The 27,989-nt window shown below is 44.9% G+C and overlaps 1 protein-coding gene across 1 annotated transcript in view; it reads right to left on the bottom strand.

The window, feature by feature from the left end:
- The window catches only part of ME3 (malic enzyme 3), a 111,721-nt gene extending 86,374 nt beyond the window's left edge, over positions 1-25,347 (bottom strand). Inside the window, exon 1 of the mRNA XM_057399034.1 lies at positions 25,039-25,347. Coding sequence (XP_057255017.1) covers positions 25,039-25,227 — 189 coding nt within the window. The 5' untranslated portion in view covers positions 25,228-25,347. The remainder of the gene's footprint in view (positions 1-25,038) is intronic.
- Between the last annotated feature and the right edge of the window lie 2,642 nt (positions 25,348-27,989).

Raw genomic sequence — 27,989 nt, 5'->3', positions numbered from 1 at the left:
CTGGCTTCAACCCCAAAGACAGAGTTGCTCTTGTAGCTATACAGGGCAGCAAAACCCCAAGCACTGTAATCCAGTTCACTGAAGCAGAATCCCGCTCAGTTACATGGGCACATCCCACAGTCACAAGTTAATTTAGAAAGGGAGCTGCAGCAATCACCTGGTGCTGCCCCTGCTCAGAGCAGTGCAGCTTGCTCAGGATTCTCCCCCTCTGCTCTGCTCTCATGAGATCCCCTCTGCAGTCCTGGATCCAGCTCTGGGGCAACAGCACAAGAGGGATATGGACATTCTTGAGCAAGTCCAGAGGAGGCCATGGAGGTGCTGGCAGGGCTGGAGAAGCTCTGCTCTGGAGCCAGGCTGAGAGAGCTGGGCTGGTTCAGCATGGACAAGAGAAGGCTCCTTAAGGGGAGACCTTATGGCAGCTCCAGTGCCTAAAGGGGCTGCAGGAAACCTGGAGAGGGGCTTTGGACAAGGGCCTGTAGGGACAGGACAAGGGGAATGGCTTTAACCTGACAGAGGGGAGACTGAGATGAGCTCTTAAGCAGAAGCTCTTCCCTGTGAGGGTGCTGAGGCACTGGCACAGGGTGCCCAGAGAAGCTGTGGCTGCCCCATCCCTGGCAGTGCTCAAGGCCAGGGTGGTTTGCAAAATCCAGATGATTTTGACAGAGCGAAGAGAGTAATGTGACTTCAGCACAACCCTGATCTCTAAATGGTCACTTCTCAGAATAAAAGGGATGAAAAAAGTATAAAAATGAACATTTTTATATACCCAGAGTAAAATCAGCTTTGTTGTGGGGTTTTTTGGTAAGTCAATGACCAGGAACAGAGATAATGCTCTGCAGGGTCACCTGAACCAGGCATGCCAGATCCCATCCTGCTCAAGCTCTGCACTGACACTCGCTGACCAAGGGTGTGCATCTTCATCCGGCTGCCTGAAGGAACCAAAGCCAGGTGCTCTTGATCTTCAATCACACCCTCTCCCATTCCCTGCTTCTCTTGTGTGGCAGAAGACAGCAGAATGGGTGTCTCATTACCTGAATCAACCATAATAAGCACAATGACAGCCCAGGTCCCATATTCTGTACAGGTCAAAACAATATCATCACAGGAATACATTGATTTATGAATTTTTCCATTTGTATATTCCCCTTTTGCCTCACTTTTCAGCAAGTGTGTTATTAAACTCAGCTATTTGTGTTCAGTGAGTTCATCCCTGCCTGTTAGGACCCTAGAGGAGGCTGGATTTTGTTATTTAAACCTTACTTTCTCCTTTCCTATTCTGTCTTTCTAAAGGGAAATATATATATATATACACATCAGTTCCCTTTCCTTCCACATTTTAAACTCCTTTTTCATTAGTCGGGCTTCTTAAGTTTGACCTTGTAAAATAAAAGACCCTGCAATGAGTTAATGGAAAGAAGAGCAAAAACCAGCAGGTGGCCTTTTATTGTACTTGGTGACGAAAAGTTAAACTCCCTTAAAAAGAGTAAATGAAAAAACTGAGCATTTTCCTATTTCTTCTTAACCAAAAAATGGGAAAACTTTGAACAAAAGTTTTCCACTGAAGATATTTGAAAGATACTTTCATAAAGGAAAAAGTTTTAAACAGAAAATAAATGAATCCCCAAAGCAAGGTCTCACCTTAGAACCTCAGGGACAGACTGTTTATAGTGACAGGACAAGGGAGGCGCTGGCACAGGGTGCCCAGAGAAGCTGTGGCTGCCCCATCCCTGGCAGTGTTCAAGGTCAGGTTGGACATGGCTTGGAGCAAGCTGATCCAGTGGAAGGTGTCCCTGCTCACCACAGGGAGGTTGGACTAGCTGACCCAAACCATTCCCTCCCTCTATGAATTGAAGGGCTATTTCTAGCTGTCCCTATTCACACAGACATTGGGTTGACCACTTGTCCAGCACTACCAGCCCTGGAAGAGTTGACTACTAATTTTCAGCTGATTCCCAGCTTCTAAGTAGGCTTCAGGACAAAACAATTAACTTCTTGCACTCTATCACAAATCAACAGAGACTCATAAAGAATTCCAGCTCAAATTCCCTGGATGCAAGTGAGGGGAGCTATGACAACCATAACACAGGCAGCAACTGCAGTTTGAAAGACAAACAGAACACTCAACAACAGCGATGACAAACAGCCAGGACAGATGAAACTGCACAACCCCATAGGGCTTACCTGCAGAAGAAGCTTGGATGTACATACAAGGAGGGCTGCTTAGGCACCTGGGGTGCAACAGCTGACAGACTGAAGTTACAGATGATGCAGTCAGGAAAGGAATGCACTTCAGATCCCAAACTGAAAAATGATTTGCCAGAGCTGCACCCCTCCAGGCAGGAGATGAGCACTACAGGTCATACTGCTCCTCACAGGCATCACACCATCACTCTGAGGCCAATACTGAAAGTTAAGTCTACAGTTGCCCTGATGCCCTCACATCATCCTCACGTGTGATCTCCAGCACTGTAGTGGCAGAATCCCCCCCATTGTTTTGGATGAAGGCACAGGGCTTTCCATCTCTGTATTTCCCCAATCAGCAACATTTTCCCTTGGTTCTAGACTGCAGTTTTATTTTCTTTCACATCCTCTGCAGAACCAAAGCCCAGTGTGGGATACTCATCCCAGCTCACGGATACTCCTCAGTGAAGCAGATGAGTGCCCAGTTAGATAAAGTAGATGGGTTGGGAACATAAACGAGCTTTAAGGTCTGCTCCTGCAGCTCACAGGACATCCTAGGGAGTTTCCATTGAAGCTGCAAGGATGAACCTCCTGCTTTTGCATTCATTCCCTTACCAGCCAATAATGACTCCTCAAAGCCTGCTGTGCAGCAGATGCCTTCAAATAAGTGGAAACTTCAAGCCTTGCCTGTGGCATCACAACTGTTTGTTTATTTTAAATTAAAGCTCTGAGTAAATTATTATATATAATAGGACTGCACCGCGTTTGGGTTTGTTTTCTTTAAATCCAACACATAAAACCTGCTGTAAAGACCCTTAAGGCCTATCTCTATAGCTTTAGGCACCACTACCCAGCGTTGTTTACTCTTTCACAAAGCTCTTTGTAGGGAAATTCTATCATATCAATTTATTAACTATGTTTTGAGGCTGTGGAATAGGTGCTTATGTGAATACACTTGAGGTTACAGCTTCAGTTTATGGAAGCAATTTCCATTGCAGGGCTATATTCTCCACATTGCTTTAGAATCCTTATTTTCTAATGGAATGAGAAAATTGCCTTCATATAACTGCACGTTTCAAATTCATTTTCTAGCTGCTCTCCATCACATCAGGGCTTCCCACTATCAAGTTTTCATTCCATTTTCAATTTTTCCACTCATTTCCCATAAGAATTTAAGCAAAACTGGCTGAGAAGTAATTACTTTTATAAATGCATTGCTGTTAGGTGTGTTAATTTCTGGTTACGATCTCGTGGGGTTTTGGGGTGGGGGTTTGTTGATTTTTAAGCTTGGTGTGACTCAAAACTAACCTGTTTCAAAGGGAATCTGCATTTCCTGATGCTCAGTGTTAATTCTCTTCCCCATACGCATGGGAAAAAACGTTGAGATTCAGAAGGTCATGAGCATCTGAGTGTTACCAATGTATTACATAAAGCAGGGAATCTGATAATAAAGAAGAGATATCATCCTGTCTAGTTAGCCCTAGTGACTGGTCCCTGTATCTGAGAAACTGAATTAGTCTCTGTTGTCCTACTGCAGAGCCTTCATTGTCACCTCAGGCACTGAGATTCTCTAGAAGTCTCTTAAGAAGTTGCTGGAAACCATATGCCTCCTGAAGGAATCTGTGGTTATTCAGAGTCTCTTCTGTGAGAAGAGCAAAAGACACCACCAACAAACTACAACTGCAAAACGAAATGAGGTAATTCTTTATACAACACTCAGTCATTTTAAAGAATTCCTTGCCTTGTATGTTACTTCTTTGAATATGGAGTTTGAAAGCATTTAATGGGGAGGAGAAAGGGATATTTACTGTGAGGGTGCTGAGGCACTGGAATGGGCTGCCCAGGGAAGTTGTGAATGCTCCATCCCTGGTGGTGTTCAAGGCCAGGCTGGACAGAGCCTTGGATGACATGGCTTAGTGTGAGGTGTCCCTGCCCACGGCAGGGGTTGGAACTGGATGATCTTAATAAGGTCCTTCCCAACCCAAACCATTCTGTGATTCTATATATTGAAGGCTATGAAATGCAATGATTTAAGTTAGTAGGTCGCTGAGCTGCAAACTGCTGGCAGCAGGAAAGAAGCGCTGTTGTTGTTTGCTTGCCTATTCCCATTTTTCCCTAAGCATCTGTTGTTGGTCACTGTGAGAACAGGATACTAGAATACATGGCCTGCTCTAATTAAGGGCTCATAGACATATCCAAGCAGTAAAATTATCAAGATACCTGAGGTGTACGAAAAGGTAGTGTACAAAGAGCCATTTGGTTGGCAGAACACAAAGAAACTCCAAATTAGTTCCAAATTTCCCATGTTTTTTCATACTGTTTCTTGCTGTGGGGTTCTCCACAGGCATCTTTAGCATCAGAGCTCCAAGGCCAATTCACTGCAGACCTGAGGCATGTGCCAAGGGATCTTACCACACAGTTTGTGCAGAAACCAATAGTCTGCAACTACCAAGCAGCGGCTTGTAACAAGATCCCCTAAACAGGCAAAAGTATGTTCTAATAGTTTAAAAAGCACTGAAATGGCATCAGGAACGACTCGAGTAGCTGCACATCATGGAACTGATTCTTTAAACCAACACAAGATTACACTTTCTCTAAGGTAAGCTTTGCACTGAGGTGGTTATTATTCATGGGGGAACTGGATTTCCTAATGGCACAGGACTGGGAATGAAGCAGTGGAATCTCTGAGACTTCTTCACTTCCAGATTTTTCCTTTCCAAGCTGTGGGACAGGGGAAAACAAATCAGAGGGTGGGTGGAGGGAGAACAGAATAGAGTCAGCTTGACCAGCCAAACCCTGCAGACAGAGCCAAATAACATCTAGCATCAGTTATTGGCCAAAAACCCCTACATTGACTTGAGCATGTTCTGTAATTGAGATATGTGTAGTTCCAGCTAGGCAAAAAATGCTGAAATAAGCTCAAACATGGTGTAAGCAGTGCTAGGAAAACAGCACCCCTGACACAGTGAAACACGCACAAGTGGCTTTAGTCAACAGGCTGGAAAGTAATAGATGAAGGAGTGCTTTTGCAATTTGAAAGCATTTGGATGTAACACCACGGTTAATGCAAGGCTATCCAAAAGGACATTGTAGTCTATAGAAAACAAGATTAAAAAGCAGCTACATCATCCAGAGAGCTGTTTTTTCCTATATGTACTTACACAGAGATTTCCCACATATATCATGGTGTCTCCTGAAACTTCTGCATGTGGGGGATCTCTTCGGCCATGAAAGGTGTTTATAGAAAAGAGGCTATGTGAACTGTCATTGAACAGACCAGGGAGGCACAAACACCTTTTGGAACAACAGCACAACACCCATCACACTCTGCTACTACCACGTTTACATGTAGCCCGCTAACAGCATGTACGGGAGTTTTGTGGGTTTCTCTCTGATAAACTGATGTCTTGCAAGTTTGTGAAGCTAGAAATGAAGATGCAGTGCTTCTTGAAAGATGCTTAATGCATTTAAGTGAATGCATTTCTGAAGTGCTGAAACATGGCACAGAAAATGTGTGTGTCATTCAGTTAGATCCCCATCCCATGCCAGATCTGTCTGAAACCCCATGCTAACACCTGACAGCGCTTCTGAACTGAGTCTTGCTAAGCACAGAGACAGCAGGCTCTTCTTGGTGTGCAACGAATGTGAGATCTGTCAGCAAAAACATAACCCAAAACATCCTTCCCCTTTCATACAGAACCATTATTTGTGTCATTATTTGGAAATGCTCAGCAAATGCATTAACATGCTGGATTAACCACCTGTGTGGCCATTCTCAGCATCAGAACCACAAGCTCCTGGCATATGTCACTCATTCCCATTGAGATTGACTGTGCCAATCAATACAGCTGGGAGGGAGGGGAGAAACAGTAGACATACTTTTAGGGTCACAAATCCTTCTCCAAGTACTGGAAGTTTCTGTTTGCTCTAGACCACCTCACCAAGCTGTAATTGCGGGGTTAGTGCCGCATGATTCACCAACGTTGAGGTAACCCACAAGAAATACAGTTTTTAAATAATTCCTTAAAAACGTGGGTGAGAAATCCCTGTGTGCTGCACAAGAGGTCTTCAGCTCTGACTCTGCTGTGGACCAGTGTAAATACCAGCAAGCAGCTGCCATAGAGACCACACTGGATTTACAGGCACAGAGGTCTGGGGAAGCGGAGCTGTACTGATGCTCAAAGGGGTCACTTCACTTGTGTATATTCTAAGCTTTTAGCCACCACTTTGTAAGTCTTGCTAAAGCTAGACACTGCCACAAAAAAAAGGATAAAAACAAGGAGTAATTCATAATTTTCACACCCAAAGCAACAGAAAGAGACATAACAGCACACCTGAGGTACATCAAGAAGAGCAAGGCAATATGAAGGGCATTTGTATATATTGTATTTTAAGAATAGAATTATAGATCATGCTCCAAAAGAAACTACTTCTACTCATGGAAGTGCTCAAGACCAGCTTGGATGGGGCTTGAAGCAACCCCCTCTAGTGGAAGGTGTCCTTGCCCATGGCAGGGGGGTGAAACTGGTTGAAGGTCCCTTCAACCCAAACCATTCCATGATTCTATCCAGAAGTGGCTCGTCTGGGGACTCATACACCAGTCTCTAAGTAGAAACTGGCCTTAGTTGCAGAGAATGGTCATGGGTATGTTCCATTTGTTAGTACAGATACTGCCTACATCTGATGTGGGGTTTCTTCAGCAGGAATCCAGAGCAACACAACAGTTAAAGCAGCCCCACTCACAGAAAGTGTTGACTCAAGCGTTCCCTGAGACAGGAACAGCCTCGAGCTGCAAAGCCCATATTAAGAGACCATAACCACATTAGGAATGCCAACATTTAATTATGTCATTGAGACTAGCTCATGTGGCAAAGTAGCCCATCAGCTGTGCTTTAAATGAGTGCCAGCAGGATGCAGATGTCAATTAAGAGTCCAAGGAAGGCTGCTAGGGATCACAAAGCACTTGAGATCTGGCAGACTACCTGGATGCTGAGACTGTTAATACATCAGATTTGATTTTGATTGTAGAGGTCAAGCTACAATCTTGCTGGATATCACACACACAGAAAGCTCCAAACACCCTCAAAAAGCTTATGCCACCATTTCCCCAAGAGCTAACACATTATAACATACAAGGGCTACAAACATCTCTTTCAACACCATCAAACCACCAAACCCTGATGTCAGCTGAAGCAAACAGAGTGAAGAAAAAATAGTGAAGACAAACAGATATTTCCAATGGAAAATCTTCAACTCAAATTCTAATCAGATGTTTTCCTAAAATGTTTCTAGATGTATCGGATGGAGCCAGGCTGAGAGAGCTGGGCTGGGTCAGCCTGGACAAGAGAGGGCTCCTTAAGGGGAGACCTTAGAGCAGCTCCAGTGCCTAAAGGGGCTGCAGGAAACCTGGAGAGGGGCTTTGGACAAGGGCCTGTAGGGACAGGACAAGGGGAATGGCTTTAACCTGACAGAGGGGAGACTGAGATGAGCTCTTAGGCAGAACCTCTTCCCTGTGAGGGTGCTGAGGTGCTGGCACAGGGTGCCCAGAGAAGCTGTGGCTGCCCCATCCCTGGCAGTGTTCAAGGCCAGGTTGGACACAGGGGCTTGGAGCAAGCTGCTCTAGTGGAAGGTGTCCCTGCCCGTGGCAGGGGCTGGAACTGGATGAGCTTTAAGGACCCTTCAACCAAACCAGGCTGTGATTCTTCCTGAAAGGGTCTACAGAAGGGTCTTTCAGTTTCACAAACACACATTAGGCTGCTTACAAGGATAAATGGACAGACAGAACCAGGAGTTGGGTTCCTCCAAGCCAGCCCAAGTACAATGTAGACACAGGCAATGTAGACACAGGCAATACACAAAATTACTTTTGCTATCACTCTTCATTTTATTACAGAGCAGAGATTTTGCTTCTTATCTCCTTATCTGGAACTCCTGATGATAAAGAAACTCTTACATTAAAATTCCTTTCTGACATGCATGGCAGTCAAAATAAGGTTATATTAACAGCATCCAATGGTTCACGCTATTCTCAAGTGTTACAGATTATCCACAGAAAGCAGCTTGAAGCTGTGAATGCATTTCCCAAGCATTTCTAGTCATGATTTACATCCAACATTCAATAAGGGAGAGCTCTAAAAAAGGTGGCTTATGCAAATACATCCAGAATGTACTACTCAAACTCAGCACCTGAAAGCTGTTATTGCTTCACAGAAATGTTTTTAATTGTAAAATACAGAAGCGCACAAAATAGTTGCTTAGTACAAAGTAGATAAATGTCATTTGTCCACCACTAGAACGCAGAAGCTGAAGTATGAATTAGTGGCTGCTGAGATACACCATAAATTAACTGATGCCCACCTAACAAATTGGTTACGCGTCAGTACATATTTGGTCTCTTAACTTCACTGTTCAACGTAAAGATAAGGAGATGACTTTGGACATTCTTTAAAAGTCATCATATGCTGAGAGGTCAGAGTGATTTTAGCCTGATGTGGATGTTGATGTTTTGCAGATGGCGGTAGCAATGCCTCGTCCTGCAGGAGAATCAGAAGGTTTTCATTTCAGAGAACAGCAGGGGTGAATTAGGACTCGCAATGAAGGAGTGAGGTTCTGCCAAAAATCTAGGTCTAGCCACATGCATGTGATTGCTGGGGGGGGGGGAGGCAGTTTCAGACAAATTTCAAGCAAGGTTCTACTTTGATGAGTATCCAAATTATACTAAAGTTGCTCCAATCCTACATTGTTGGGGATATGTGTTTGTATCCACAGAAATCTCACTTCAGACTAAGGCACTGCGATAAGTACAGAGGGGTGTCCCTGCAGCTGCACATTTTAGTAAGCTTCCTATTAGATGTAAGTTTGTAGAATCGGGTCCCTCACTATTCCATTATGCTGGTCTTGGTCCAAATGTCTGCCTAGGAGTCACCCTGATGCTTCCCCAAGCCTTTTTCTCCCCAGACAAAACCAAGGAGTTCTGCAAAGCTTGAGGTTACCTAAGTAACTTAGAGACATTAAAAAGGAAAGAAAATCAGTTTTTTCCAAAAGCCAACAACTTCTAAACTATGTTTTTCTTGGAACAGCATTGCTGAGACTCAGCATGAAACAAGCATTCCAGGTTTATTTTTGTCCTCACTGAAAATCCATGCTCACACAGTATGGTTCACACAGGTCTGGTCACCCACATTCATGTCAGTCACCAGCCTTTCTACCACTGAATTCCCACCAGAATTTGTGCATCATCCTGACCCTGCTGTCCTGTGTCTTTCTGTATGGATCAAGAAGACAGGAAGAAATTCTTCCCTATGAGGGTGGTAAGGCAACACAGAAGCTGTGGCTGCCCCATCCCTGGCAGTGTTCAAGGCCAGGTTGGACAGGGCTTGGAGCAACCTGCTCTAGTGGAAGGTGTCCCTGCCCGTGGCAGGTTTTGAAACTGGATGAGCTTTAAGGTCCCTTCCAACCCAAACCTTACATGATCCTATGATTCCACTTTCTGACTATGAGCACTACATCTAAAGACCTGTGGGATCAAACCCTAGACATTTACACAGTGTTGCTGATCTCAGTTTTCTTTTCAATAAATCCATAGACTTTTTGCTTTCAAAGGTGCCTGGTATGGAGAAGAAAGCCCAAGTCTGGCATGGCTGTGGGGTTTCATCCCTTTTTCTCTACCTTACAGGTAACCCTCCCTGTGCTCTTTGTTACTGCTACACTTTGCTTTTTATCCCCTACCTTCCCCAACCTAGGAACAAGGGAGCTGGGACAAAGGAATTGTGAACCAGAATAGCAAATGTATTGGAATATGTACTTTTGCACAAAGTGAACCAGGATTTAACGTCCAACTATTTGGGGAGAAGAAGAGGTTTGCTGCCCACAGCTTGGAGGCAAACTGTGTCTTCAAGCACCCTTAATGTGTATATTCAATCATATTGTAATCAAACTGCCCAGTGACTGCATAGTACATGGGAAGGACAGGTCAAACTCCTACACCAGCATTAAAGAATGTAGAATCTAAATCCACTACCAATAGAAGGGTCTGTCACACTGCTTCAGGACTTCCCTTTTCTTTCACCCACTACTCTTCTGCTCCTCCTTTTTTAAACTGAAGGAGGAAAGGGATTGAAAGAAAAAGAAGCCCTTGCAAACTCAGCAGGGTAAAGCTGAGAGCAAATTTATTCATTCAGAAGTTTTAACACCTGAAGTGACTGCGCTTAATAACGGAAATCCCAACTGGAGATATAACAAGCTGTCTGAACCTCCTCCTGCAAGTTCATTTCATCTTTGCAGTTGGCTTTCTTCTATGTGGTACTCAATAACGCAGATACATTACTGGCTTTTATTTTTGCTTCTCTTCCCTGTGAATACAGAGCAGAAGTGTATCACAATTTGCTTACAGCCCAACTGTGCTCCCTTAACGCCACTCCTCAGATACATGCTTTGGCCAGAAGACATTCAGTCTTACAGCAGTGGGATACTAAATCAAAACCCCATGCCCTAGTTCAGCAAAGCACTTAAACAATATGAAACTAATAAGGCTGCAAGTTTGAATACTTCGCTGCAAAGGGCTGTAATTACTCATTTGTTTCCCATCAAATTCAATCTGCTTTGGATCTAGTCCTAGACATTTGCTGGAAGGTGTCATGAAGTAAAATGAGAGGAAAGTCAGGCCAGTGATCTCGGTTTCTAAGAAATCACTGATTGAAGCATCAGTCTAATCATATGCTGAGGCAGCAGCCACAGCGGGACCACACATCACACCTGGACCTGTGGCCCACAAGCTTTAAGCCTAAATATTTACCCTATTGTGGTTCTCTCTTTGAATTATTGCTTTCATAACGTAGACAAGGCATTTACCTCGAGATTACAGGTACCGCCATCTGTAACGTATACACAGGGTGACGGAAAGGTTTGAACTGGTACACAATAACATCAGGAAATGCAAGTGATTAAGCATATTAATGGAAAAGCATTAAAAAACTTTCTTGTGCACAGCTTTTGGAAGTATTCCACAAAATGATTTTCACTTTATAAAACAACACCTATTTGATGGCATACCACAAAGGAGAAACATGACTGCTACTGCTGAACCCAGGACAATAGGATACCACAATTTGTGGGATACAGCAGTTGATATACATCATTTCTAACAGGCTGTGGTTGAGATCATTGTCGGAACAGATAAAGGATGCTGTGACAAGACAGGAGGGCAAACAGGTATGCTGGGTGAATGGTTAGGGGATTAATTTGGAGAGACCAGTGTTCAGCCACTTGGTCAGCCACAGATGTCCCATATTACCTTGGGCAAGTTAAATCCAGCTCCCCACTGAAGTGAGAATAACTACTTCCCTGTCTCAAAAGAGCACTCCAAAGCTAAATGTGAGATGTAAATGCCAACACGATGCCCATGACTGCCCAATCCTTACTTGAATGTCTACCAGTGATTCAGAAACTGTCTTCCACAACCCCTTGGTAAGAAACACAATGGAGCTCCAAACTGTTAGCTGTAATGCAGCAAGTGTGTAGGACAGCTTGAATGCCTGGATGAATCTCATTAAAGAGAACCAGAAGCTGAATGACACATGCCTTGAAAACTGTATAATGTGGTGAAGGCCTCCAAGAATCATGAATATGAAATAACAAACCACAAGTATTTCTCCCAGTCACATTGTTTTCTTTTTTCCCCAAGTCTTAATGTTCAAATTCAATAGTTCCTATATTTTGCCACACTCTGGCAACCACAGCCAGGGATGATGTGTCTAAACACATTGTCTAACTCACTGGACCGAGAAAGTAAACTTAGTTTCCACTTCAGGCTCAAGCTGGAGATTTTAAACCTAAGTGGTGTATTCTAGGTAATAGAGATGTTTCTTATTTGTAGAGCAATAAATAAGCATCTTTACAACTTCTAGTACTTTTTTTCTTCACCTCATATTTTTCAGGGGAAAAAAGGCATGCCCTCTGTTTCCACCTTGATCCTTTTCCTTGGGAAAAAAGGTAAGGACTTTGGTCATTGCCCCAGGATTTCTGAAAGTCCAGAAGTTAGCTCAAAGGTACAGTTTTATCTGCAGTGCTGATCTGCAGGTGGACAGGAAATCCAATGCATCCAAAAGATGATCAGCCTCTGCATACATACAGACTACATGCAAAGCAGCTGCTGGATGCCCAGATATATGGTCCACCTCACCCAGAACAGAGATGAGGAATACCAGCAACGCACAGTGACATTGATGATCCCACCACTGTGCACACCACAGATCTGGAAACTCTCATATCCCAGAGGCTCCTCAGCCCAAGAGCCTTCCCTTTCCTCACAGCACTCTTCTGCCTGGATAGGAAAAAGCAATGGTGCCTCAAAGTTAAGGTTGAAGCCTCTTTTTAAGAGATAGAAAGCATTTCCCATAGTATGGAATTACTATGAACCTGAAATTACTATGAACCTGAGACATCCCTGCCTGTGGTGCGGCATAGGAACTGGATGATCTTAAGGTCCTTTCCAACCCAAACCATTCTATGATTCTTTGATTCTATGAAAGGGAAGAAGTTCACAAGACTGGGCCCCAAATCAGAGTTCATTGCAACCAGCTTAGAGTTTGAGAAAACTTTTGCACCACTAGGAAATTCAAACCAGTGGTGAACTGACCAAAGGACTTTTATGAACAAGACTGACATTTATGCCTCCTGCAAGCATGCCCGCTACAGTGCTATAGTACCACAGTTCAGAGGTTACATTATGATGACGCCAAGCAAAGGCATTAAAACCTGAGAATGGTTTCAGCTGCTCCTTGCTTGCTCATAGATACGTAACCACATTCACCGCTCTTCCTCCCTTCCCCAACCTTGTGGAACACTGAAGGTCCTGGGAGCTGCCTTATTTATTCTCTGTCAAAAATTAAACATTAAAAGCATCCACTTCACTGAATCTGCTGCTCCTCAGGATATACTAATTGAAAAGTTCTTGCTCGCTGTTACAAACTGCAGTGCAAATATTATGGTTCTGTGAGTCAAACAAGATTCATATCCCTCCTTCCCTGCAGGAAACCCTAATGAAGGCTACAGGGGTTTCCAGCTTCACAGGAAGTAAAACTGCTGGACTCTGACACTTTGATACTTGGCTTCAGTGGGAAACTCATTCTGCAACTCCACCACTTGCATTCCTATGAGCAAAGCAGTCCAGCTGCCCATCAACAGGACATTTGACCTTGCAGGCAAACCTGAAAGGCACTGGTACAAAACAACACGATCTGGTTACAGTTTCATTCTCGCTGCCAAATCCATTAAAGCTTATCTTTAAAAAGCAATTAACTTGTTATAAGCGGCCAAAACCAAACCTATTCTCCAGCAGCAGCCAGACTCTTGCTGCTGCTTTCCAGCACATTTGCATCACTCCTATTTATGTGAGAAATTACTTTGTTATCTTATAACTTCAAATACAGCTAACATTACAGTTACAGTAAACCCCAAACAATTACTTGCCTTAAGAGAGGGTGGCCCAGTTTCAGCAAGCATCAGTCATGCATTCATTCTTGTTTCATAATCCCAGTCACCCTTGACCAGGGAACATCTGGAAGGTCACAATTCAAAGGCACTTTTGGAACTTCTATGAAGCTACAAGAACTCTCCAGAGCAGCTTCAAGCTCTCCGAGGTATCTCACTCAATGCCCCCACTTTGCCTTCAACAACTCTTGTGCAGAAGTCCAGCTCTTCTGCATGGCAGAGAACAGCTTCTGGCATGAGAAAGGCATCACTGAGCAGTCGCTCCAAAGTTCATAAGCAAGATGAATGAGCTTGGACAGATGATGCTAAAACAGACGGGACTAAAAAGCACTTTTGATTTCTGGAACATGTAACTATGGAAGCAGCTGGAGCCTTCATGGGATTCTCTATCAGTTGAAATGGATGATATTGGCATAATCCATTTTTGCTTTGGAATTTCTGGCTTCAGCAATTTTTCACATATGCTTTCATTTTAATTACTACCCATGAACAGAGTACAATGTGAAATTCCACCATCTTGCCACCTTTAATCTCATCCTTTTGTGATCAAACGATCTCGAATGGTGGAACTGCTTATTCCTGACTCCTCAAAAGGCTTGATGCAAAGTTGACTGAAATCAGCAGAGAGCCTCTCAATGCTTAAGCCTCTGCTGCCCCTCAGAAACCCAATAGCAATGCTCAGGGAAACCTCTGTGCTGTCACAAGCATTATTTTTTCCCCTAGACATAAGCCAGTGAAAGCTGCTGGCATCAGCACATGGACAGAAAGGCATCTCACATGTGTCTCCTTCTAATAAACACTGCGACACATCACAACCTGGGCAGTTTACCAAAGCTGAGAGGAATCTGCTGCATGTGGGCAATGAGAAACAATCCCAGGGGTATATGCACAGAAAATCCTCCAAACTGAGGAGGGGAAAAGAACCAACTTTTTTTTACCTCTGATCAACCGAGTTTGTATTTCACAGAACCACAGAATGGTTTGGGTTGGAATGGATCTTCTGTCCATTAAGTTCAGAAATAAAAGCTCATCCAGTACCAACCCCCTGCCACGGGCAGGGACACATTCCACTAGACCATACTGCTCAAAGCCCCATCCCCAAAGTTTATAAGACACCAGAGTAAGCAAATTCACTGGTGGGTGTAAAGCAGCAGACACCAACCAAAAGCCACTCTGTGTTACCACCAGTATTAACATCTGCTTGGAAAGCTTTCTGTAGACCCACCTTCCTGGAGCACATGGTCACATTTATCCTTGCTTTCCATCACTTTCACCATCAAGCCAAGGCATCTGCTAGGCACTGGGGGGAAGACATGTTCTCAGTTCTTCTTCCCAGAATCCTCATCACTTCAAATACTTTGAGATTATAGAAATATAGAATGGTTTGGGTTGGAAAAGACCTGAAGACCACCCAGTTCCAACCCCCTGCCATGGGCAGGGATGCCTCACACTAAACCATGTCACCCAAGGCTCTGTTCAACCTGGCCTTGAACACTGCCAGGGGTGGAGCATTCACAACTTCCCTGGGCAACCCATTCCAGTGCCTCACCACCCTCACAGTAAAGAACTTCCTTATATCTAACCTGGACTTCCCCTGTTTAGGTTTGAACCTGTTACCCCTTGTCCCATCACTACAGTCCCTAATGAAGAGTCCCTCCCCAGCATCCTGTAAGACACTGTAAGGCTGCCATGAGGTCTCCATGCAGCCTTCTCTTCTCCAGGCTGAACAGGCCCAGCTTTCTCAGCCTAATCCTCTTGTGCAAACTGTGTCTCACCCAGAAACCATCTGAGCTGCTAAATTACCAAGTTTAGTACTAATGCAGTAACCATAGAATCATCGAATCATAGAACGGTCAGGGTTGGAAAGGACCTTTGTTCCCATTATTCCACAGACTCAGCACTTCAGCAAGTACTATTTATTACTTGGCTCATGTTATTGTCATTTGGGTGACATGGTTTAGTGGGAAGTGTCCCTGCCCACGGCAGGGGGGCTGGAACTTGATGATCTTAAGGTCCTTTCCAACCCTAACTATTCTATGATTCTAGGATTGCTAGATCTAGAATCCTTGATGCAGTACTAGGGGAGAAAAGGGCCTTGTCTCTCCAATAATTTTAATAAAAAGATCTGATTTATGGGCACAGTTGTTTTATCCCAGCAATTAGCTACAAACACAAATGGCAACATGAAGGCATCTAATTCCCTGTGAGGTGGGCAATGGCTAACGGGGAAAGGTTTGCGCTTTGGGTGGGTTTTTGTTGCTTGGACCAACTGATCTAGTTGGGGATATAAAAACATTGAGTTGCAAGAAGAAGGGCTGTGAACATTAAAGTCCCTGGGTTTACTTCTATTTCCCCTGGCCTAATAAAACACATTTCTCTCCCTCCAGCCCCTGCTCTGCTTTACATGCTTAGACCATCTTGACAAACTCTTAATAACCTGAACATTTCCAAAAATGACAGGATTTGGCATGTATAATCCATTCTCTCATTTGCAGCTAATCACAGCTAAAATTACCTGCAGCTTTAACATCAAGCCCTTCAGATGAAGATTAAACAGAGTTTAATGGTTTCCATCATAAATTTAACCACTAGGCAAAGTGACAAATCCATGGGCCAAGCCAAAGAGTTAAAGTTCAAGATGTCTTGTGCAGGAGAACACAGCACTGCTGGGTTTGAAATAACTAATTCCTTCCTATGTTGAGAAACACAGTCAAGACTTAACTACATGTTTTATGATGCTGAACAGAGCTAATCCATATGGACGTACTACAAAACACACATCACTTTAGAAGTTAGACACAGAAAAAAACAATCCCCTAAGATGTGGAGCTGATCTTTTTTATGCACAATACAGAAATACACTGAAAATCTGTTTCAGTTCCATCGTTCTGTGTGTTGAAGAAGGATCTACGTGCAACAGAGCTGCAAAGTGAAGTTAAGCAGATAATGTTGATATGCAGCAAACGTCTGTGCCAGTGTTATTTTCTTTGTCAGTCTGTTCAGTTTATGTCTGAGTTTTGTGTTTGGCAGCTGCAGAACTATAAAAAGCTCTGCCATTTAAAACATTTTTAAAAGGAAGATATTGTATTAGGCTGACAATGCAGAAGTCGTTTATCAAAATGTCACGTTGTTTGGGGAGCCAGATAGCAAGTGTCACCCCTGGGCTTCAAAGAGGAGCTTAAAAATCAAAACCACACTCAGCATCTCTACCGGAGCTCATTAGAAGCTGAAAGTAGTCAAGTTTGCTGTTGTGCTAAGCCTTCCATTGAAAGAGGGAATTACAGCACAGTGTTTATTCTCCCCCAAGCATCGAGGCCTGTCTGACCTGCTCACAACAGCACTGAAGCTCAAGTCTGTCCCATAAGAATTTTATTTGGGTAAAAGCTATAATAGGCTGCTCAAGGTTTGGTAGCAGGGAGGAAAAGAGAGAAAAAATAAGTGACAGTCACAGGAAAAGGAAGATATAAAGGAAAACCTTTGTGTTTTCAGTCTGACTTGTCTCCTAGGCTTTGCCAGCATAAGAATATTTTTGGATCCAGAAGCCCAAGGATAATTAAAATAACCATTTGCTTCTTAGCTTCCCGATCTGTTGCTAAAAACCAACCAACAACAAAGCAGGACAATCTCCTGCACGGCATTTACTCAGAGATGGATACAGGCAAGGCTTCTCCCATGCAGGACAGCATCCAGTGTTCAGCTGCTGCAGGAATGTGCAATGGCAGCTCCAAAATCAGATTCCAGGGCCTAATTGCATGGCTCGGTGCTAGAAGAGCCTGGATGCTGTCCGCACAGGGGCATGCACCAGCAGTGGTACCCTTTGAACAGAGGAATAATTAGAACACAGATACCACAAGAGAGCTGGCAAAAGCAGATGTTTGCCCAGTACCTCCCATCAGCCAGGCAAGTTGTGGGGCAGGAGGGTAAATCTGCATCACTTACAGCAACACAGAGAAAGAAAATGATCCTAAAGCCTTGGAGGAGCCTAAACATCATAACCAGTCACAACTCTTCCCTTCAGCAAGGGGCAGCAATAGAGTGTTCATCAGTCCCTACCTTTCCTTTGTCAGCTCTTAAGGAATGCCAGTAAGAGTAGCTCAAGTCTTCTCCTGGAGCTGGCGGCTATAGATGCTAAAGAGGAACTCAGTTTACATTCTCTTTATCCAAAGTCAGCTCAAACAGAATTTGCTCTAAGACCAGTTTTGTTTACCAAGTGCCAGATCTGACACCAAAACCACAAATGCAGGGGTGGAACTCTGCCACATAACATTACAAAGCTGCCAGACCCATCCCTAGTAGGTACTTTACAGTACAGCAAATCCACTTGATAACAAAACTGAGCAACAAGCTATTGCTCTTCATTTTGTGAATTAGCACTGCCTTTTAGCAGCTTCAGTTAACCCATCACTAATTCTGAGCAGCAGCAGACTCATCTCAACTACAGCACTAGTCTCTAAAATCAATGACATATGTCACAATACTTATGTGGGGCAAGGCTTGAAGCCTGCTGAGGTCAGTGGAGTGAAAACTGGGACCAGCCCCACATGTAACATGGTCACTATTCCCACTGTCATCTACAGTGCTTCCAAAGTAATCAACTAGTTGTTTGCCACACTACATGCAATGAATAAGAATGCTGAACAAGCTGTCACATTCAGCCCTAGCTCCATTCTAACCACAGCAATATCAGATTTCATGCTGTTTATCAAACAATTTATGTTACTTAAGTGCAATTCAAATGCCAAAAACAACTTCGTCTACTCTATGAAACAAAAGCTACATTCAATCTTAGCTCTGCCCTACCAAAACATGCCTGGTGTAAGGATTAAGACTCCTCTAAAAGAAAGGGCATGATAAAAAGAAAGCAACAGAGGCAGCTGCCAAACTGATGAATTTCCACAACTCACGGGCAATTTTAAAGGTATTGTTACAACATAAACTGCTCAGGCAACAGAAACAAGTATTTTGGTCCAAACACTATTTATTTTTATAGTATCTCAGAGTGACTGCAAGTATAAACTCAGCACTTCTAAAAGCTGCTCAACAGATACTTCCAAGACCTCTCAGTGCATCTACAAGGACCAATGTACTATGGGGTTATTACAGCACAGAGACAGGGTCTGCATCAGCACCCTCTCCCTCTGACACCAACAGACTCCCTTCCAATCCAGAGGAGGCCATGGAGATGCTGCAAGGGCTGGAGCAGCTCTGCCCTGGAGCCAGGCTGAGAGAACTGGGCTGGGTCAGCCTGGAGAAGAGAAGGCTCCTTAAGGGGAGACCTTAGAGCAGCTCCAGTGCCTAAAGGGGCTACAGGAAACCTGGAGAGGGGCTTTGGACAAGGGCCTGTAGGGACAGGACAAGGGGAACGGCTTTAACCTGACAGAGGGGAGACTGAGATGAGCTCTTAGGCAGAAGCTCTTCCCTGTGAGGGTGCTGAGGCACTGGCACAGGGTGCCCAGAGAAGCTGTGGCTCCCCCATCCCTGGCAGCGTTCAAGGCCAGGTTGGACACAGGGGCTTGGAGCAAGCTGCTCTAGTGGAAGGGGTCCCTGCCCACGGCAGGGGGTTGGAACTGGGTAAGCTTTAAGGTCCCTTCCAACCCAACCACTCCATGATTCCTCTGCACTCCCAAGCTTTTCCATAAGAGCTTTACACACAAAGAAACAGTGGTATCCTGAAAGGTAGACTGTGACAGTGTTGGCAAGAGATGATGCAGACAAACAGGAAGGCAGACAGCCTCCTCGTTTGACTACAAGCGAGAAGAACTGGAATCCAAGCTGGGGAAGAAAAGGGACCACATCATAACAAGTTGTTTGGTACCAAAACATTTGGAAATGCCATTGCCAAAAGATACCTTGGACTCATAAAAAGATATGCTTGACCAAACAGAAGTGAAACTCCACATGCCAGGATGAAGGCAAAATCAAATCTAACTGAGCAACTGTATGTCCAGAATACTATCCCCCAAAATACTCAGCCAAAGCTCATCTCCTCAGAGTTTGCTTCCACTGAAGTCCATGATGATACCCATAGGCTTGACTGACAAAATAAAGAACAAGTGAAAACACGAAAACCACCTCCCTGCTCTGGACATCACTGAATGTACATCACACTGCACAGGGTTCCAAGCCCACATTTCAACTCTTGTACAGTTAGAGCATGGTTTGATAAGGAGCTTGCCTTCTGTCTCAAGTTGTGGTTTGGCTTGGGCCTACAGTGGCCCATGGGCTGCAGGGTTTGCCCATTGAAGTGTCTTGTTTGATACCCCTAGAAACTCAAGAGTCCTGTCAGGTCAGTTCACCTACACGAGCATCCTGTCTCCAGCAGCAGCCATAGAACTTAGGATGAATAAATAAGGTGGGTAAATAGGATACTCTTTCCCTGCACACTCCCATCCCTTCAGCATTTACAGTCTGGGGACTTTCTTACCCATGTGTGGCTTTAGTGTATGCAAAAACCCTCAGGGGAGTTTATTTATAACCTTTTTAAGTGAACTTGTACACTAAGACTTGCTGAAATGGGCTCCTGAAAAATAAGAGGGGAACCTCCGAACTCAGCCCACCTCATACTCCTACTTTGCAAAACATAAAGAGATTGTAAGTTAAAAGCTGGGAGTGACATAGCCACTTCAAGCCCTCTGCTTACCTCAGCAGTCTTCTGTCTATCCAGACCTAAAGCTGGCCAACCCCAAACTCCAGCTGTAAGAATATGGATTTAGAGAGATTTACTAACCTGAAAACAGAATACTGCCTTGATTTGATCTTGCCAGCTGTCACTCAGACACACTGTTCCGGTGCTCTTTACTGATTTTAAATGCAATAGGTTCACAAAGGCAGCTAATTTTAGTTCTATTTCATCACAGTTACCCAGGATAGCTGTGTGCAATGGTATCATTCTGAGCTGCAGTGGTAAATTACTGACACAGTGCAAAGAAACCTCAGTTAGAGCAATTCTGATCCCTGCAAAGCTAAAGGACAAACAAACTTTCTGCATTTCAATCGTGTGTAAAGCAGCACATTCCAAACCTTGTAACAATTTTTTAAAGGCTCTTTGCAGTTCCAGACTGGTAATTTTGGGTTTCTTGGGGGTTTCTGTGGTGGGTTTCTTTGCAGTTCATTATGACATATCCCATAGAAAGCAAGGGAGAGCAGGCACAGACATACAGAGCACAGAGTATTATCCAGATGTACACTGAAGACCCCAAATTCTGATCCCTGTACTGCACCTTGCAGAACAATTCAGCATGTTATCTCAACCCTTCAAATACAGCAATATCCTGCTACATAACTGCTCTATGATTCTATGACAACAAATTGCAACCTCCAGCTCTGCATCTGTTTGTGACAGCACATCTCCAAGGAGGCATGATTTATCCCAAAAATAGGACTTCCAACAAAAAGCCTGAAGCATCGTCAGCCTTCCAACTGAACACTGCAATTCGTGTCACAAACTAAATCACAGTCAATTTTGGACAAGATTTTTGAATCCCTATTAGGTGTGTGACCAAACTAGGAATTGCCCAGCTCAATGTGTGATTGCTAAAACACAGAGAGGACACAACACATAAATTGGACAAATAATTTAAGGACTAGATGCTGGAGAGGGACTCTTCATCAGGAACTGCATCAATAGGACAAAGGGTGATGGGTTTAAACTTAAGCAAGGGAGATTTAGATTAGATACATGGAAGAAATTCTTTTCTGTGAGGGTGGTGAGGCACTGGAATGGGTTGCCCAGGGAAGCTGTGAATGCTCCATCCCTGGCAGTGTTCAAGGCCAGGCTAGACAGAGCCTCAGTCACCAAAGAATCACAGAATGGTTCAGGTTGGAAAGGATTTTAAGATCATATAGTTCCAACCCCCTGCCATGGTCAAGGATACCTCACTCTACATCATGTCGCCTCTTTGGCATTCTTACAGGCCCTTTTCAGATACTGGAAGCTGCTCTGAGATCTCCACACAGCTCTTGTCTCCAGGCTGAACAGCCTCAGCATTCTCAGCACCTCTTGTCTTCATACTGGAGGTGCTCCAGCCCCTGACCATCCTCGTGGCCTCCTCTGGACTTGTTCCAACAGTTCCATGTCCTTTTTATGTTGAGGACACCAGAACTGCACACAATACTCCAAGTGGGGCCTCACGAGAGCAGAGGGGCAGGACCACCTCCTTTGACCTGCTGGTCATGCTCCTTTTGATGCAGCCCAGGATATGGTTGGCACCTGGTCTAGTGGGAGATGTCCATGTCCGTGGTAGGGTGATGGGAACTAGATGATCTTGAAGTCCTTTCCGACCCAAATCATTCTGATTAGCAAAATCTCATTTATAATCCATGCTTTATGCAGTGTTGACACCCTTGATCAACATTTAGGAATTCAAATCAGAAAACCCGGCCAACTTCACATAGTAAACAATGACCAGAGAAGAGAAATAACTGCAAATATCATACATCCATCACCAGCTTTTCATTTCTTTCTTTCTGCTCAGGCAGATCTGGAAAACAGAAGAGCTTCTCAGAGGACAGCCTACTTTTATTCATACTTAGGATATTATAGAGGACCTAGCAGCATTGATTTCAGAGCCTGCTTCTTCAAAGTATCTTCAAGTTAGAAAGCAAGCAAAGCCTTGGATCAATAACCTCAGACAGTGAATCTGCCTGTGGTTCTGCTGGAAGGACAGCATTGAATAGCTGTCCTTCATTGAACAAATAGCACACACTTCATAGCTTTAGATTGATACTTTAAACTTCACCCACAAGCTATAAAACAGCCAGGGCACTGAATAAAGCAGCAAAACACTTGCTGCCCAAAGCCTCACTTCTTTCAGAGGTTCTTGGAGAGATGTGAGAAATATCCTCTGCCTTCAACCAGATGAAAACTTACAGTAGGATCCACTGCAGAAAAACAGCAATGACCCCAGGACCACATTTAGCTACCAAGGGAGTAAACAGTAATTGCTATGTGATAAGAGTACAACAGCTGAAAACCTACTGGGATCCCCAATAGTGACTTAAACCACTGCAGCACAGAAGACCAAAGGAGTATCAATCATATGCTGACATATGAACTGTCTGAAACATCTCATTTCTGTTGAACACAGTGAAGTCTTTAGGTACTACAATGAACTGCTAAAAGCAACAGAGAAATAGAAGCCCATTTACAGGAGGTTGGAAAGAGGGCCTGAGCATTTACTAGTCCCCTAGGTGCATAAATAGCCAGTCCTTATCTCTTACCAAGAGATGATAGCTGTTTCTGTCCTCACTTGGACGTGCTGTAGATGCCTTTATCACTGACTGTAAGATCCATACTGACAGAGGAACATAACATACACAGTAAACACCCAGGCAAGACTAGCTGGGAGATTTTTCACGGCCAGTTAAACACGGCACACTAGAATACGTTTTACCTCTAACAGAAACAGATTTCTTCCCTTCTCTCCACATGGACAGAAATCCATTTAGACTTAAAACTAATTTATTCTACTGGAAGGGGAAAAAACTTTAGAAAACCCTCAGTTCTGAAAATCATCAAATTGGACATTGAAAATCTACTTCCGTGGTAGCCAGATCAATTTAAAACACATGAGAGATTCAACTGGGTTTGCGTTATTATTGAATTACACTGAGCAAAGATCCAAGTATTAATTTTTCAGTTCAAATTGATACATGTAAGACTACTAGAAACATCAGCTGTGTCACTCTTTGTAACTATGATTGAACACCCAAGAGAAGAAAAAGCCATTAAAACCACTTAATGCTGATGAACATTGTTGCTTATGAGACTGTTGGCAAATCCTCTTCAGTCTCACAGACATGCACTGTATAACAATTCAACACAGACTGCCTACAGAGTTGTTACATGCTCAGCAACACCCTGTGTCATTGCATGGTCTGTAGGGGTTCACCTCTACGGATGCTGAGATGGTATCAGGAGATGCAACCCTGTATGCAGCTTGCTACACAAAGTGAAAGCTGTCATCCAAAGAGTCTCCAGTCCAGGAGCCACGTAAGTACATACCAAGCAGATGCTGAATAGAATCACAGAATGGTTTGGGTTGGAAAGGACCTTAAGATCATCCAGTTCCAACCCTCTGCCACAGGCAGCGACACCTTCCATAGACCAGGCTCCAAGCCCCGTCCAACCTGGCCTTGAACACTGCCATGGATGGAGCAGCCCCATCAGCTATGAATATCATGTTTAACACTTATTTTTAAAGTAATTAGGGTATTTTTAGTGATTTTCAGCAACATGAATACAAGAAACTGCAACCCAATAATCTTGAATCTGACATATCTCATCCCAAAATTTGCATCTAGGTTATTTTTCCCTTTCAAATTATGGAAAGGGATGGAAGAGTAGTGTAGGGCTATTTATCAAAAATACATAAAATTATATGTGTTCCTTTTCTGGGCTAAGATGCTCATCCAGCTACATGAAGGATGGTAACTGTTTGTGTAGAATAAGTAGCACGTCATGATTCCAAGTTCATTATTGTCCCCTACATGCTAGCAAAGCCCTCTTGCTTTTGTTGGTCAACTGCAGCAGTGGCCCAGGGAGAGGGGTCCAGGTCTCTTTAGATAGATAGATAGACAGAAAGAATGAGTTTAGTTACAATTATCAATTCATACAATTCATCATACAAATTAAGATCTTAAAATCAACCATGCGCTGCTCACTAACATACGTGTGATATCTACTGATGGAAAAAGTGACCTATTGGATAAACGGCAATTAACCTTTCTCCTGCTGGGAAGTGGAGAGCCCTAGTCGTCCCTAGCCTGAAGTGTCAGGGTCTCTTTGTAAATGGTTGAAAACCCTTCTAAAACTTGCTGCTTTTTGTTTGTTTTTAAATGACATTGACATTTCTGCAGCATTGGGAACAAACGCTTCTTCAGCCTGCTTTGGTTCTGCTATGACAGGAGGAGTTAAACCAAGGACAGCCACACCAAGGTCTAAACAGCCAGCTCCTAGCCTGCAATGTGCAATACAACATACACCAAAATGCCCCAGGTTTTGGGGTTTAGGAGAATCCACGCTTTCTCCTCCCTGTTTTTTCACGGTCCCACGCAAATGGCTGCAGGTCCTACACGGGCTCTCCCAGTGCCCCCACGGCAGCAGCCACAGACAGAGGGATGCCGACCAACCAGCTCCAAAGGAGGCCACTGGTGCTGAACCTCTAACACTCACCCCACGCTCTGCTCAGACCAACCCACCACCACTGCCCACCGCATTCACCCCTACCTGCGGGCTGCGCACCGGGGATGGGCACAGGCACCGCTGCCACAACGCTTCCACCGCAGGATACCTGCGGCCCATCACACCAAGCACCTTCCACCCGCCCCAACAAGCCCCTTTCCCAAGCAACCCCCCTCGGCACCGACCTTGTTGAGGTGCGGGTTCCTGGTGATGTCGTACCCTCGCTTCCTCACGGACACGGCCTTGCCGCGGGCGGCCGCGTCCTCCCCGGCCCGGCAGCTCCAGCCCCGGGCCACGCTGAGGAGAAGCGGGCTCCGGCCCACCCCCGCCATCCGCAGCAGGCGGCCGCCAGCCCCGCCGCACACCGGCACCATCGTCCTGCCGGGGCTGCTGCGCCTGAGGGCGGAGACGGCGGGAGCGGAGCCCGGCGGGGCGGGGCGGGCCCGGCCGATCCCAGCCCAGGTGTGCCCGGCCAGGCCCCTCACGGCGCGGCGGTCCCCGCCGAAGCGAAAGGAAACCTCGGAAGCAGATCCCGGCTCGACCCCGCGGCGCCTCCGCCGTTACCTGTTAAGGCTCAGGCGGCGGCTGAGGGGAGGGGAGGGCAGGGTAGGTCCGTCCGGCCCCGCCTGCCCGGGGACAGTGGGCCCATAGGGGACACAGGGGCAGCGGGGTCTGCCCGGCCGGGGCTTTGCCTGCCGGCATCGCGGGGCCTGAGGGAGGCCCTCGCCCCGCCCGGTCCCCAGCACATGAAATGTGTGTACACGGTACAGGGTCACAGCGTGGTCTGGGTTGGAAGGGACCTAAAAGCTCATCCAGCTCCAACCCCTGCCACTGGCAGGGACACCTTCCACTAGAGCAGCTTGCTCCAAGCCCCTGTGTCCAACCTGGCCTTGAACACTGCCAGGGATGGGGCAGCCACAGCTTCTCTGGGCACCCTGTGCCAGCGTCTCAGCACCCTCACAGGGAAGAGCTTCTGCCTAAGAGCTCATCTCAGTCTCCCCTCTGGCAGGTTAAAGCCATTCCCCTTGGCCTGTCCCTACAGGCCCTTGTCCAAAGCCCCTCTCCAGGTTTCCTGTAGCCCCTTTAGGTCCCAGAAGGCTGCTTTAAAGTCTCCTTGGAGCCTGGCCAAAGGAGCCTGATGGAAGATGCTGTACACTGTGTATATTATCTATATACTATATATAGTATATATTATGTATGTTACATATATATTTTATATATTATAATCTATATATTCTATTCACTGAAGAAGGCAGGTCCCTGTATCCATTTTTTCAAAGAAATGACCTCTTTCATTCTTTAAAAAGATGACACCATCATAGAATCATAGAATAGTTAGGGTTGGAAAGGACCTTAAGATCATCCAGTTCCAAACCCCCTGCCATGCGCAGGGACACCTCACACTAAACCATGTCACCCAAGGCTCTGTCCAACCTGGCCTTGAATAGAATCATAGAATAGTTAGGGTTGGAAAGGACCTTAAGATCACTGCTACCATTCTCTTATTAAACCCATGGCTTTTACCCTGCAAAAGAATGGTTCAGTTCCATCTTCATATCAACACTGTGCTCCCACACTTGAGACCCACTTTGAAACTCACGTCTGCTTTGGGTGGACAATGCTATCCAGCTTCTCCTGCCATTTCTGTTGCTGTCCACAGATGTATTTTTTAATATGCTTTAATATTTTGGGGGATAAATTATATGGCCCATGCAGAAAAGAATGGACTGCAGAGATGGATATGATTGTCCTTTCTTGCCTGGCATTTTATAGGCACCCCATAGAGTAGAGTAGAGTAGAGTGGAGTAGAAATAATAGAATACATAGACTAGAATACATAGGATACAATAAATAGAAGTTTTCAGTTCAATTCTATGACCTTATGATTTCTCCCTAACCAGTGTACGGCTTCATGCATTGCCCTCACTGTGTCTAGGGTATTTACGCCTCTGTTGTCTGACAGTGATTATATTCAAACCTCATATATGAGGGCTACTTAATATCTGCTAGGACCATAGGGGAAAAAACACCCCTGTGGCCTAGTCAGATACATTCTGAGAGTGATGTTGTTTGTCTGGTTTTTGTTTTTTTTACCCTCTTTCCTTTCAAAAACCAGAAAGTGGCCAAAAATGTAGACACACTACTGGAGAGAACCAGACAGAGGAGATCATTGGCATTATAATCAAGGAGATTGTTACTGCATGCAGAACACAAGAAGGTATTTGCCACTATTACTGCTTTTTTACATAGCTGTAAGTTGGAAAAATCTCGAGACTTGGATCTTGTGAGGATCTGTGGTGGTTGTGGCCATGTGTGTAGCAAACAGGACGTCTGACACTGCTCTTTGTAGGAGAGTCCATAACACTAAATCTCCAGGTTCTTGACCCACTCCTAGAGAGCAGAGATAAAAAGGAGGAGAAACTTCCCTGACTGCTTTGTGAAGATGCACCATTAAGTTGTTTGAGGAGATTTATGAGACAGAGGAAGAAGTGGCAAGCTGAGAGCCTGCAAAGCGAGGTTGCTTTGCACAGCTGAGAAGTGTCTCAGGCAGTAGCACTGGCTCTCACAGCAATAGATGTCCACCTTGAGGCTCAGAGCAAATGCATTTACTGTGCCTTGGAAAATCTAGACAAGCTCATCCTACCCATGGGACCTAATTCCACCATCCAGTGCCTTTTAGTAGTGTCCTGGGTTCAGCAGTAGCAGTCATTTTTCCCCTTCTTGGTAGCTGGTGCAGTGCAGTGTTTTGACTTTCGGCCTGGGAGCAGAACTGATAGCGATGTTTTGGTTTGGCCAAGGACTTTGTGAGCCTCATGCTCTGCCAGGGAGGAGGGGAAGCCGGAGGAAGCAGAGACAGGACACCTGACCCAAACTGACCAAAGAGGTATTCCATACCACAGCATGTCATGCCCAGGAGGTAACTGGGAGTTAGCCGGAAGGGCTGGGAGACTGCAGGGTTGGAGGAGGTATCGGTCGGTGCTTGGTCGGGCTGAGGGGGGCGAGTTATCGGTCAGCGGGTGGTGAGGTGTTGTATTCTCTTCCCTTGTTATTTCCTTTATCATTATTATCATTGGTGGTAGCAGTAGTGATTTGTGTTATACCTTAGTTACTAAACTGTTCTTGTCTCAACCCGTGG

Source organism: Pezoporus wallicus, unplaced genomic scaffold (assembly GCF_028554395.1).
Source record: "Pezoporus wallicus isolate ANWC-B61680 ecotype Strahan unplaced genomic scaffold, APGP_CSIRO_Pwel_v1 contig_3876, whole genome shotgun sequence".
Taxonomy (NCBI): Eukaryota; Metazoa; Chordata; class Aves; order Psittaciformes; family Psittacidae; genus Pezoporus; species Pezoporus wallicus.
The sequence above is the reverse complement of the archived record's forward strand: the minus strand, read 5'-3'. Positions and strand labels throughout refer to the sequence as shown.